General features: G+C 42.0%; 1 protein-coding gene across 8 annotated transcripts in view; it reads left to right on the top strand.

Moving 5' to 3' along the window:
• Positions 1-12,659, top strand: part of pms1 (PMS1 homolog 1, mismatch repair system component) — a 55,482-nt gene that overhangs the window by 22,409 nt on the left and 20,414 nt on the right. For all 8 annotated transcript variants that reach the window (XM_014164262.2, XM_014164265.2, XM_014164261.2 and 5 more), the window contains 3 exons: positions 141-263; positions 1,049-1,195; positions 1,723-2,537. In XM_014164262.2, the coding sequence (XP_014019737.1) occupies positions 141-263; positions 1,049-1,195; positions 1,723-2,537 (1,085 nt within the window). The remainder of the gene's footprint in view (positions 1-140; positions 264-1,048; positions 1,196-1,722; positions 2,538-12,659) is intronic.

Here is a 12,659-nt window from a genome sequence, read left to right as displayed (position 1 = left end):
ATTCTACCTGCCTGTGTAATATGCATGTTAATAGGCAGGTGCCACTTGGTATGAAGTGAGATCAAACTATAACTGTAAAAAATGTTTTGCACTGATAAATTGTTCCCCAGTTGTTACGTTGATTTTATTTCTTTTAACAGATCGTAATTGATGGATTCTTTCCCAGACCTGGTATGGATTGCTCTTTAGCAAGCTCCAGTAACCCCGATAAAACATTTATCTTTGTGAATGATCGACCTGTCCACCAGAAGGATATCCTGAAGGTAAAAACATTTTTTTTTTGTGTTAATGAAATGTACATATGTTTGTTTGTTTGGTTTAGGTAAAGAAAATCGGCAGCCAATGGGATAGAGGTGTTCTATAAACAAGAGCTTTTGAAGTTGCTTGGACAAAATATGTGTGGTCTTCCTGTAATTGTACAGTGCGTATTCACTAGAGCTGGGACGATAAACAAAACATTATTGATCATACCGATCACTTATTGGTGGCATTTTGCTGATTTTAGTTCATTATGATAAGTACCCTAAACTGAGAAATGTGAAGTTTGAAAATAAATAATTGTTCTAATATGGGTGATTTGTTAATTGAACAATTGATGGCTACAACCATCAAAGTAGTAGTAGTAGTAGTAGTAGTAGTAGTAGTAGTAGTAGTAGTTTCAAGGATAATAAAAATTTTAAAAACAGTGGTTCATATTTAGTGTTATAAACCTATCATTCTATTTATCTTTATCACATCAATTCAGGCACTAGAAGCACACCCAGTAGTATTTTTATTTAACCGAAGATTTAAAAAAAAATAAAAAATAAAGTCGCTCTAGCTGAAGTGGAAGGGTCCGTGCATACAGAATAAAATCCAAAAGCTTATTTCCATTACGGTCCTCTAAAGTATCACTTTGTCAACATATAGGCCTGTCTATTATCCCCGATGTAGCTCTCTGTCATTTGATACTGTCACTTTGACAGTGTTGTAGCGTTTACATAACAAAGTGAAGCATTGCTCATAGTATCATTGCAGTTCATATACCTTTTCTCTGCTTGACCATCAGGTGGTCCGGCAGCACTTCCTGGCTCAGTACCCGGCAGACTCTGCCCTCAATCGTTATCCCACTATGATGCTCAATATCACTGTTCCCGCATCCACTGTAGACGTCAACCTGACACCCGACAAGACCCAGATTCTGCTCCAGAACAAGGTGCCGTTTTCTATTCTTTTATCCATTTCCTTGCAGACAGGTTGAAAGATTACAGAACTAAGGGGAAACAGAATATGATGGGGGGGTAGCTGCAGAACCAGTTACCAGTCAATTTAGACATTTTGGCTTTCAGACTGATTCAACTGCGAATATGCAATGCAAGCAAATTCCATTTGGCAAATTCACGATTTCCTTACGTGTAGCCTCTACGGTACAGCAAGGAATCCATGTACTTGCTTTGGCTAGTAAACGTTACGGTCTCTTAAATGTAACTCCTCAAAACAACTTGATTTGATTTTCTTTTATAAAAATAGAAAGTGCTGACAGTAAATAGTAAGTTGACAATCAGTTCTGCACCCACCACCATTTGAAATAAGAGCAGCTGACCAGTGCTGTAATTAACCACAGAAATTAAATTAACAGTTACCTGGTTGCACAGCCATTTCCTGTAAAACAGAAAGGGAAAAGTGAACAGCATGGGTATTAGTGTGTGTGGTGTTATTTCTCACTGAGACTTTGACTCTCAGGTGGCTGTGCTGGCTGCAGTGGAGACGCTGTTGGTTTCCTTCTATGGCCCTGGGTTGGGGTCTGCCGCTGAGGCTCCACCAGTCACTGGAGAATATGATGGAGGCAGCGGCCTGCATGCTGGCCCATCACTGGGCCACTGTAGGGGAAACGCTGACTTAGAGGACAGTCTTGCGGAGCACAATGTCAGAGTGGCCAAAGCTCCATCTGACTGCAGTGATGGCCCTCCATCCAGGGTAGTGGCTGGTGACCAGACAGAAAACACTAGCTCCTCCTCTTCCTCTGAAGACTGGATAGTCAACCTAAATCCAGGGGACTTTGATCTGGCATTTCCACAATTGGAAGATTACATGGCTTCGACCGGCACCGGGACAACAAATCCAGGCACGGCCAAAGGCCTGGAGAGGCTCGACAACCACGACCAATGTCAAGACAAAGGCAAAGACGTCGAGCAGTTATCAGCAGTGAGTTGGAGCCGAGGAACGGCTCTGACGGACCCTTCCACAGGCGAGCCATTGCAGCCCGTCAAGGTCCACCTGGCCACTGGATGGAGCAGTGACCTTGGCCAGGTCAAGGCCAAGGGTCAGAGCAGCCCTGGCAAAAAGGTGTCCAACGCTATAACGGAGAAACGGGCGGCGCTGACGGCCTACGACTTGATCAATAACCGTGCCATGAAGACCCCCCTGTCCCCTGCCGCCCTGTTTGAGAGGGAGACCCGGGCATCGGTTCTCCAGGAGAAGCCCACAGCCACACTCCAGGACATCTCCACTGCCGTGCAGGAGAAATGGAAAAACCTGGGGGAGGAGGACCGAAAGAAGTGGGTTTCCAGACTTCACTTTCGAAGCAGTTGTTTCCATTTGTTATTATTAGCAAGGCAAAAAAAAGAAAGGTTGACCTGTCACTTGCATGTGTAAAATATGGCCCAGGAAATTTTGCTTGGCATATTCATGTTGCTACCCAGACAGAGAATTGTTGAGATGAGCTATGTTTATATTTTCCAGACAACTGAATCTGATTACTAGGTTACATGGTCAATATTTTCCACTGTAAAACAGGTATTCTGCATGATGAAATATCTCCCCTTTTTCCAAAGTATGCCATGCATCTTAGGCACTCAAAAGTATTTTGCTAGTCAGACTCTTTAACTTAATATTCTGTATGTGGACACGCACTAACCCTCTCCTCTGTCTCGCCCGTCTGGTGCGGCTTGTTCCTAGTTGAAGACGTTGTCAGAAAGATCTTAATCAGCAAGTGCAAAAGATGGGCCACATTTCAGATGCATCAAAAATATCTTGATTTATGAATATGTTCTAGTATTTCGATTTGTTGCGTTTTCGACAAATAATATGTAGGCGAACGAAACGGATGATATACACTGTGTATACAAAACATTAAGAACACTGCTCTTTCCATGACAGACTGACCAGGTGAAAGCTTTGATTCCTTATTGATGTCACTTGTTAAATCCATTTCAACCCGTTTAGATGAAGGGGAGGAGAGACAGGTTAAAGAATTACTTTTAAGCCTTTAGAGAATTGAGACGTGGATTGTTGTGTATGTGTGCCATTCAGAGGGTGAATGGGCAAGACAACATATTTAAGTGCCTTTTGAACAGGGTATGGTAGTAGGTGCCAGCACACCGGTTTGTCAAGAACTGCAACACTGCTGGGTTTCTCACGCTCAACAGTTTCCCTTGTGTATCAAGAATGGTCCACCACCCAAAGGGCATCCAGCCAACTTGACACAACTGTGGGAAGCATTGAAGTCAACATGGGCCAGCATCCCTGTGGGACATTTCAGCACCTTGTAGAGTCCATGCCCTGACGAATTGAGGCTCTTCTGAGGGCAAAATAAGGTGTTCCTAATGTTTGGGGTATGAATATAGTTTTAGAAAATATAATGGATAATTTTGTTAGCACTTTATAATAACACCACGTAATAAAGCATTTATAATGGATTAGTTAAATAGTTTATTCATTTACCAATCATTACTCCATTCATACGCTGTTTAATATGGTTCCTTTATAAACCATTTACTAATCATTAGCTAAGTATTTTTGCTTGGCCTCAAATGTGGGCTATTTATGCTTTATAAATACTTTATAAGCTGATGCTCCTTAAGTTCTCAAAATAGCCAAGAGCATAACCAATGGTTGAAGAATAAGCATACAACACAGGATGTTAAAGGAAATATATCAACCATTTTATTCACAAACAGTGAAATTGTTGCAAGGACTTGAGGGAGTGTTGTAATGTAACTGTTCTGCTAATGTCAACCTAGTGAATGCTAATTAATCATAAAACGGGGAGATGTAGCTTACAACGAGTGGACTTTTTATATTCCTTCACTACTGATATGTGATTGAGGTAGAAATGTTACATGTACAATGCATGACCAAAAGTATGTGGACACCTGCTTGTCGAACATCTCATTCCAAAATCATGGGCATTAATATGAAGTTAGTCCCCCCCCTTTTGCTGCTATAGTATATTTGTTTACATCACCAGCTAACAAGATGCTTGTTTTTTGCCTGTTTCTACCGATGCAATTCATTTGGAAACTGGCCCAGCTTTGTAACTGACCAGCTTACATTGTCAAACTCTGTAGCTAGTCTGTCAGGCAAGAAAGCAAGAGTTGATTGGAGGAGACTGAGTTTGTGTGTGTGGAATGGGAGGCGTGTAACTGTCACACAATTTTTGGAACCCCTTATTAGGAAGAGAGTATGTGTATGGTTGAGAAAAAATAAAGAGCAGAAGGAAGAGGGAGATTATGTTCCTAACCACAATTGTATCCTATTTGTTGCTCCTCTCCCTCTGTTACTCTAGGTCAGTGTTAGAGAAGGAAGTGATGTGGAGATTCAGGGCTAAGCAGCAAAAGGCAGGGAGGAAGAGGAGTTAGAGATGATGGGAGGGATAGAGATGTGGAGCGAGGAGTGGAGGGAGAAAGGAAGAGGAGAGTGAAAAGGAGGGGAGGAAGAGGAGAGTGAAAAGGAGGGGGAGGGAGGGGAAGGAGAGCACACATGAGAGGGGAGCCTATGTTTCCATGGAGTGTGTCTGCCCCAAGTCCAACCATTCACCCTTGTACCACACAGCCTGGGCCTGAAGTGACAGTGGCAGGGGTTTTGGAGTGATCTTTAAGTGGTAGGAACTTATATCGGTCGCGTGGACCAGGTTGTAACTCATTTGAAAGCAGGTGAAGTTTTAAAGGTGCAAGAGGGTGTGTGATGTGCATCCTGAGTGGACACGGGGCAGAGAGTGTGATGTGTGGAAACCTCTTTTTAGGTGCTCCACGTGTTCTGTGCCACTTTGCAGGATGGGGCCGTGCTTCCAGAAGTTCCATGACATGTTGTAGACTAGACTGGAGTGATAGATGTGGAGTGATAGATGTGCAGATGATGTGCAAGTAGAGATACTGAGGTACAAAAGAGCAAAACAAATTAACAATATGGGGATGAGATAGTTGGGTGTGCTATTTACTGATGGGCTGTGTACAGGTACCGTGATCGGTAAGCTGCTCTGACAGCTGATGCTTAAAGTTAGAGAAGGAGATATGTCTCCAGCTTCAGTGATTTTTGCAATCCGTTCCAGTCATTGGCAGCAAAGAACTGGAAGGAAAGGAGGTGTTGGCTTTGGAGATGACCGGTGAAATATACCTGCTGGAGCGCGTGCTACGGGTGGGTGTTGCTATGGTGACCAGTGAGCCGAGATAAGGCGGGACTTTACATAGCAAAGACTTATAGATGACCTGGAGCTAGTGGGTTTGGCGACGAATATGTAGCGGGGGCCAGCCAACAAGGGCATACAGGTCGCAGTGGTGGGTAGTATATGGGGCTTTGGTGACAAAACGGATGGCACTGTGATAGACTACATCCAATTTGCTGAGTAGAGTGTTGGAGGCTATTTTGTCAATTACATCGAAGTCAAGGATCGGTAGGATAGTCAGTTTTATGAGGGTATATTTGGCAGCATGAGTGAAGGAGGCTTTGTTGCGAAATAAGAAGCCGATTTTGGATTGGAGATGCTTAATGTGAGTCTGGAAGGAGAGTTTAGTCTAACCAGACACCTAGGTATTTATAGTTGTCCACATATTCTAAGTCAGAACCGTCCAGAGTAGTGATGCTGGACAGGCGGGCAGGTGCGTGCAGCAATCGGTTGAAGAGCATGCATTTCACTTTACTAGCATTTAAGAACAGTTGGTGGCCACATAATGAGTGTTGTATGGCATTGAAGCTCGTTTGGAGGTTTGTTAACACAGTGTCCAAGGAAGGGCCAGATGTATACAGAATGGTTTTGTCTGTGTAGAGGTGGATCAGAGAATCACCTGCAGCAAGAGCGACATCATTGATATAAACAGAGAAAAGAGTCGGCCTGAGAATTGAACCCTGTGGCACCCCCAGAGACTGCCAGAGGTCCGGACAACAGGCCCTCCGATTTGACACACTGAACTCTGTCTGAGAAGTTGGCACTATGTATTGGGGCAGGTAGCCTTCTCCTGGCATCCGCCAAAAAACGGATTTGTCTGTCGGACTGCCAGAGGGTGAAGCGGGGTTAATCACTACAGAGAATGCGTTTCCACTGCTCCAGAGTTGAATGGCGGCGAGCTTTACACCACTCCAGCCGGCTGCTCGGCCATGGAAACCCATTTTCTGAAGCTCCAGACGAAGAGTTCTTGCGCTGACGTTTCTTCCGGAGGCAGTTTGGAACTCGTTCTGTGAGCTTGTGTGGCCTACCACTTCGTGGCTGAGCTGTTGTTGGTGCTAGATGTTTCCACTTCACATTAACAGCACTTACAGTTGACCAGGGCAGACATTTTACGAACTGACTTGTGGGAAAGGTGGCATCCTATGATGGTGCCACGTTGAATGTCACTGAACTCTTCAATAAGGCCATTCTACTGCCAATGTTTGTCTATGGAGATGGCATGGCTGTGTGCTCGATTTTATTCACCTGTCAGAAACGGGTGTGGCTGAAATAGCAGAATCTACTAATTTTGAAGGCGTGTCCGTATACAGTTGAAGTCGGAAGTTAAAACTTGTTTTTCAACAACTCCACAAATTTCTTGTTAACAAACTATAGTTTTGGCAAGTTGGTTAGGACATCTACTTTGTGCATGACAAGTCATTTTTCCAACAATTGTTTACAGACAGATTATTTCATTTATAATTCACTGTATCACAATTCCAGTGGGTCAGAAGTTTACATACACTAAGTTGACTGTGCCTTTAAACAGCTTGGAGAATTCCAGAAAATGATGTCATGGCTGTAGAAGCTTCTGATGGGCTAATTGACATAATTTGAGTCAATTGGAGGTGTACCTGTGGATGTATTTCAAGGCCTACCTTCAAACTCAGTGCCTCTTTGCTTGACATCATGGGAAAATCAAAGGAAATCAGCCAAGACCTCAGAAAATGAATTGTAGCCTTCCACAAGTCTGGTTCATCCTTGGGAGCAATTTCCAAACACCTGAAGTTACCATGTTCATCAAACAATTGTACGCAAGTAAAAACACCATGGGACCACGCAGCCGTCATACCACTCAGGAAGGAGACGTGTTCTGTCTCCTAGAGATGAACGTACTTTGGTGCGAAAAGTGCAAATCAATCCCAGAACAACAGCAAAGGACCCTGAGAAGATGCTGGAGGAAACATGTGCAAAAGTATTTATATCCACAGTAAAACAAGTCCTATATCGACATAACCTGAAAGGCCGCTCAGCAAGGAAGATGCCACTGCTCCAAAACCACCATAAAAAAGCCAGACTACGGTTTGCAACTGCACATGGGGACAAAGATTGTACTTTTTGGAGAAATGTCCTCTGGTCTGATGAAACAGAACTGTTTGGCCGTAATGACCATCGTTATGTTTGGAGGAAAAGGGGGGAGGCTTGCAAGCCGAAGAACACCATCCCAACCGTGAAGCATGGGGGTGGCAGCATCATGTTGTGGGGGTGCTTTGCTGCAGGAGGGACTGGTGCACTTCACAAAATAGATGGCATCATGAGGCAGGAAAATGATGTGGATATATTGAAGCAACATCTCAAGACATCGGTCAGGAAGTTAAAGCTTGGTCGCAAATGGGTCTTCCAAATGGACAATGACCCCAAGCATACTTCCAAAGTTGTGGCAAAATGGTTTAAGGACAACAAAGTCAAGGTATTGGAGTGGCCATCACAAAGCCCTGACCTCAATCCTATAAAGAATTTGTGTGCAGAACTGAAAAAGCGTTTGCGAGCAAGGAGGCCTACAAACCTCACCCACTTACACCAGCTCTGTCAGGAGGAATGGGCAAAAAAATCACCCAACTTTTGGAAGCTTGTGGAAGGCTACCTGAAACGTTTGACCAAAGTTAAAGAATTTAAAGGCAATGCTACCGAATACTAATTGAGTATATGTAAACTTCTGACCAACTGGGAATGTGATGAAAGAAATAAAAGCTGAAATCATTCTCTCTACTATTATTCTGAAATTTCACATTCTTAAAATGAAGTGGTGATCCTAACTGACCGAAGACAGGGAATTTGTACTAGGATTAAATGTCAGGAATTGTGAAAAACTGAGTTTTTAAATGTATTTGGTTAAGGTGTATGTAATCTTCTGACTTCAACTGTGTGTGTGTGTGTGTGTGTGTGTGTGTGTGTGTATGTGTGTGTGTGATTTTGCGGGTAGAAATGTTCACATGTTTAACCTTTTTATAGTTTCCATAGCTTCAGTCTTTTAACTGAGGACTTTGGCTGAGAGTTTCCTTTTGTGAGGGCAAACCGGAACTCCCAATTTCTAACACTTATGGACCCAGAACTTAATCGCACAGCTGACCAAATTACTTGAGATTCGAGTTCTTGGTTGATTGCAATCCACACTTTTAGTTTTTGTAGAAAAGTCACTGCCAAGAAACACTTGTGTTAGTATTTATAAAGTACAAATAGCCCACACTTTAGATGAGACCACACAAAAATAATGATTAGTAAATGTTTTATAAGGAAAAATATTAAACTTCTGATGAATCATTATTAAATACTTTAAAAGTTGTTTATTAATGTGGGAATAACTAGGTTACTAACATTTACGAATGAGTAATGACTAATCATTTGTGAATGAATGATTTACTAATTAATTATAAGTGCTTTATTATGTGGAGTTATTATAAAGTGCTACCAATATTTTCAACATTTTGCAACTTTGGGGAATTACACATGTTGCATATCTTACATTTTGTGTCCTTTTGTTTAATTGCCTTTCCACAACTGAGGATATGATTTCTTGGCAGTATCTATACCACAGCAAACTGTAATAGGGTCTGCATGACTCATGATTCAGCACAAGGCATCTCACCTTTGTGCTTTCCTAACAGTGTAGAATTGTTTTAATCGGACGTATCAAAGATAAGCAATGCATGTCGTACTACCGTTCTCCGGACTTCTAACAACATCCAGATACGCTTTCACAGGCCAGTAAAACCAATCTTCTGATCTATCTTCTGATCTCAATCCACCGAGACCGAACAACATGGAATAACATCACTACCCTCTACTGAATTTATCGTAGATTACTGCATACCAATTGAAAGGACGGAAAATGTGTATCAGCATTAGCCTACGTGTGGAACCTATGTAAGGTATGGATGAGTGTATGGAAAAAGACATCTGTTTAGAATCCCGCCTTGTGTTAGTGCTGTCTTAAACATGAAATAAGAGGAGGCAGATATTTGGCTCCTTTCGACACTGCTGTTAAGTGGCACGCCACTTCTAGGAATCGTTATCGCTCTCACGTGAACTTTAGTAACACAGGTCAGTTGAATGTGTGGATGCAGTGCCATAAACCCATAGGATTATTTACATGGAAGCGTGTGGGAGTGGAAGTTAGCAGACCCCCCCACGCTTGATGTAGCTCTTGCAATGTTTTATTTGTTGTGATTATATGAAGCAATAGAATGAGGAAAGATAACAAAAACCCTGGCTGTCTTCCAGCTAAATGTATAGACCTGATCCTCCTCCAGAATCCCTGTGCTAGAGAAGCACTGACTTCTTATTGCACGCACTATATACTTTTGATCCTCTCTTATGAAAGCCAGGCTCTAAATGCAAACATTGTGTTACCTAATAATGCAGTAGCTTGAAACATTGAGTATAGCACGGTCCACTGTAGTCGGTCTTAGTGGACACTGCAGCTGCTGAGAGGATTTTTGAGGATCTCTCCCTTATTTCCCACCAACACCTGGCTGAAATCTGAAAACACACACTTTATCCAGGGAGACTTAAATTTCCTTACTGCTTTACACAGGCTTTACATTGCTGTTGTGTAGGTGGACCTTTGTCTTAAGGCTGTACTGTTTGGACTTCCAGAAGGTACGGCGTTGGTAGAAGGCGATTTACAGTATAGATGGACACTTTTTTTATATAGCAACGCTGACAATATTATTCCTGAATTTTGGGAGCACCCCAAATTTTTCTCTGTCCCCTGAGCTCCCCACAAATGCTCCTTTGGAGCCATTCACATCAGAATACTGGCATCGCTTCTGCACTTCACAAAAGTTTACAAACTTTAAAAGGATAGTTAACTTTTTTGACAGTTTTAGCTTATTTTTAATATACATTCCCAGAAATGGAGACGTGTCCCTCTGACAACAATGATTTGCGCTTTCTGAATTGGGTTCAATTAATTTTTTATTTTGTCACCCTGGACTGCTGTTTCCTGTTTCACTTGCGACTGTTTCCTTAAATTTAAACGGGGCGTTTCAGGGCATAAATGACTCAGGCAGATTGACAGTAAAACGGGAGGGTTTCTTTATTTGCCGAATCAATACATTAACACAAAACTTGTGAAAGGAAGTGCCAAACAGATGCCATACATAATGCGGAGAAAGATGTGTGTTTTTGTGAATGAATGGGGTTTGTGGAGCTAAACTCTTATTTTAGTGTATTGAACCAATGTCTGATCATACTTGGATACAAGCAGTAGTTATACTAACCCCAAGCCTTGAGGTGACTCAAAAAGCTTCTGTATTTACAGCAGCTAGCAAACCTCAACACACTGCCCCTGATGTTAATTGGCAGGAATGTGGAACAATTCCAAGTGGAAGGTCAAGACTGGATATTTTAACAGTCCCCCACTTCCATTTTGAGTGATTCACCTCCCACCCCCTTCTGGCTACTAGTAGCAGATGTTTTTTATCTTGACGTTTTCTGCACATTTTCTAAGCTTTGATTTACCTCATGTCACCGGGTGCCACTTAGATTCACTAAATTGAATCAAGATTCCATATGTGAATTTATGATATTTAAGTGGTCACAACTTATGACACCTTCAATAAACCTGCACTACTGGTCAAAAGTTTTAGAACACCTACTCATTCAAGGGTTTTTCTTTATTTTTTACTATTTTCTACATTGTAGAATAATAGTGAAGACATCAAAACCATTATGTAACACATATGGAATCATGTAGTAACCAAAAGTGTTATAAAATATATTTAGATTTGTTTATTTGAGATTCTTCATATAGCCACCCTTTGCCTTGATGACAGCTTTGCACATACTGGCATTCTCTCAACCAGCTTCACGAGGAATGCTTTTCCAACAGTCTTTAAGGAGTTGCTACGCACTTGTTGGCTGCTTTTCCTTCACTCTGCGGTCTGACTCATCCCAAACCATTTCAATTTAGTTGAGGTCGGGGGATTGTGGAGGCTAGGTCATCTGATGCAGCACTCCATCACTGTCCTCCATGGTCAAATAGCTCTTACACAGCCTGGATGTGTGTTGGGTCATTGTCCTGTTGAAAAACAAATGATAGTCCCACTAAGCGCAAACCAGATGGGATGGCGTATCGCTGGAGAATGCTGTGGTAGCCATGCTAGTTTAGTGTGCCTTGAATTCTAAATAAATCACTGACAGTGTCACCAGCAAAGCACTCCCACACCATAACACCTCCTCCTCTATGCTTTACGGTGAGAAATACACATGCAGAGATCATCCGTTCACCCACACCCCGTTTCACAAAGACACGGCAGTTGGAACCAAAAATCTCAAATTTGGACTCCAGACCAAAGGAAAGATTTCCACCGGTCCATTGCTCGTGTTTCTTGTCCCAAGCAAGTCTCTTCTTCTTATTGTTGTCCTTTTAGTGTTTTTGCAGCAATTCGACCATGAAGGCCTGATTCACACAGTCTCCTCTGAACAGTTGATGTTGTGTCTGTTACTTGAACTCTGAAGCATTTATTGGGGTGCAATTTCTGAGGCTGGTAACTCTAATGAACTTATCCTCTGCAGCAAAGGTAACTCTGGGTCTTCCATTCCTGAGGCGGTGTTCATGAGAGCCAGTTTCATCATCGCACTTGATGGTTTTTGCGACCGCACTTGAAGAAACTTTCAAAGTTCTTGAAATGTTCTGCATTGACTGACCTTCATGTCTTAAAGTAATGGTGGACTGTCCTTTCTCTTTGCTTATTTGAGGTGTTCTTGACATAATATGAACTTTTATTTTTTTTACCAAATAGGGCTGTCTTCTCTATACCCCCCTACCTTGTCACAGCACAACTGGTTGGCTCAAACGCATTAAGAAGGAAATAAATTCCACAAATTAACTTTTAAGAAGTGTTAATTGAACACCTGTTAATTTAAATGCATTCCAGGTGACTACCTCATGAAGCTGGTTGAGAGAATGCCAAGAGTGTGCAAAGCTGTCATCAAGGCAGAGAGTGGCTATTTGAAGAATCTCACATATAAAATATATTTTGATTTGTTTTACACTTTTTTGGGGGGGGGGTTACTACATGATTCCATATGTGTTATTTCATAGTTTTAATGTCTTCACTATTATTCTACAATGTAGAAAATAGTAAAAATAAAGAAAAACCCTTGAATGAGTAGGTGTTCTAAAACTTTTGACCAGTAGTGTATTAACATCACTCCCATAGATAAATTGGTTCTGAATGAATAAGTCAGAAGG

Source organism: Salmo salar, chromosome ssa21 (genome assembly GCF_905237065.1).
Source record: "Salmo salar chromosome ssa21, Ssal_v3.1, whole genome shotgun sequence".
NCBI lineage: Eukaryota > Metazoa > Chordata > Actinopteri > Salmoniformes > Salmonidae > Salmo > Salmo salar.
This window is presented reverse-complemented; position numbering and strand designations above follow the sequence as displayed.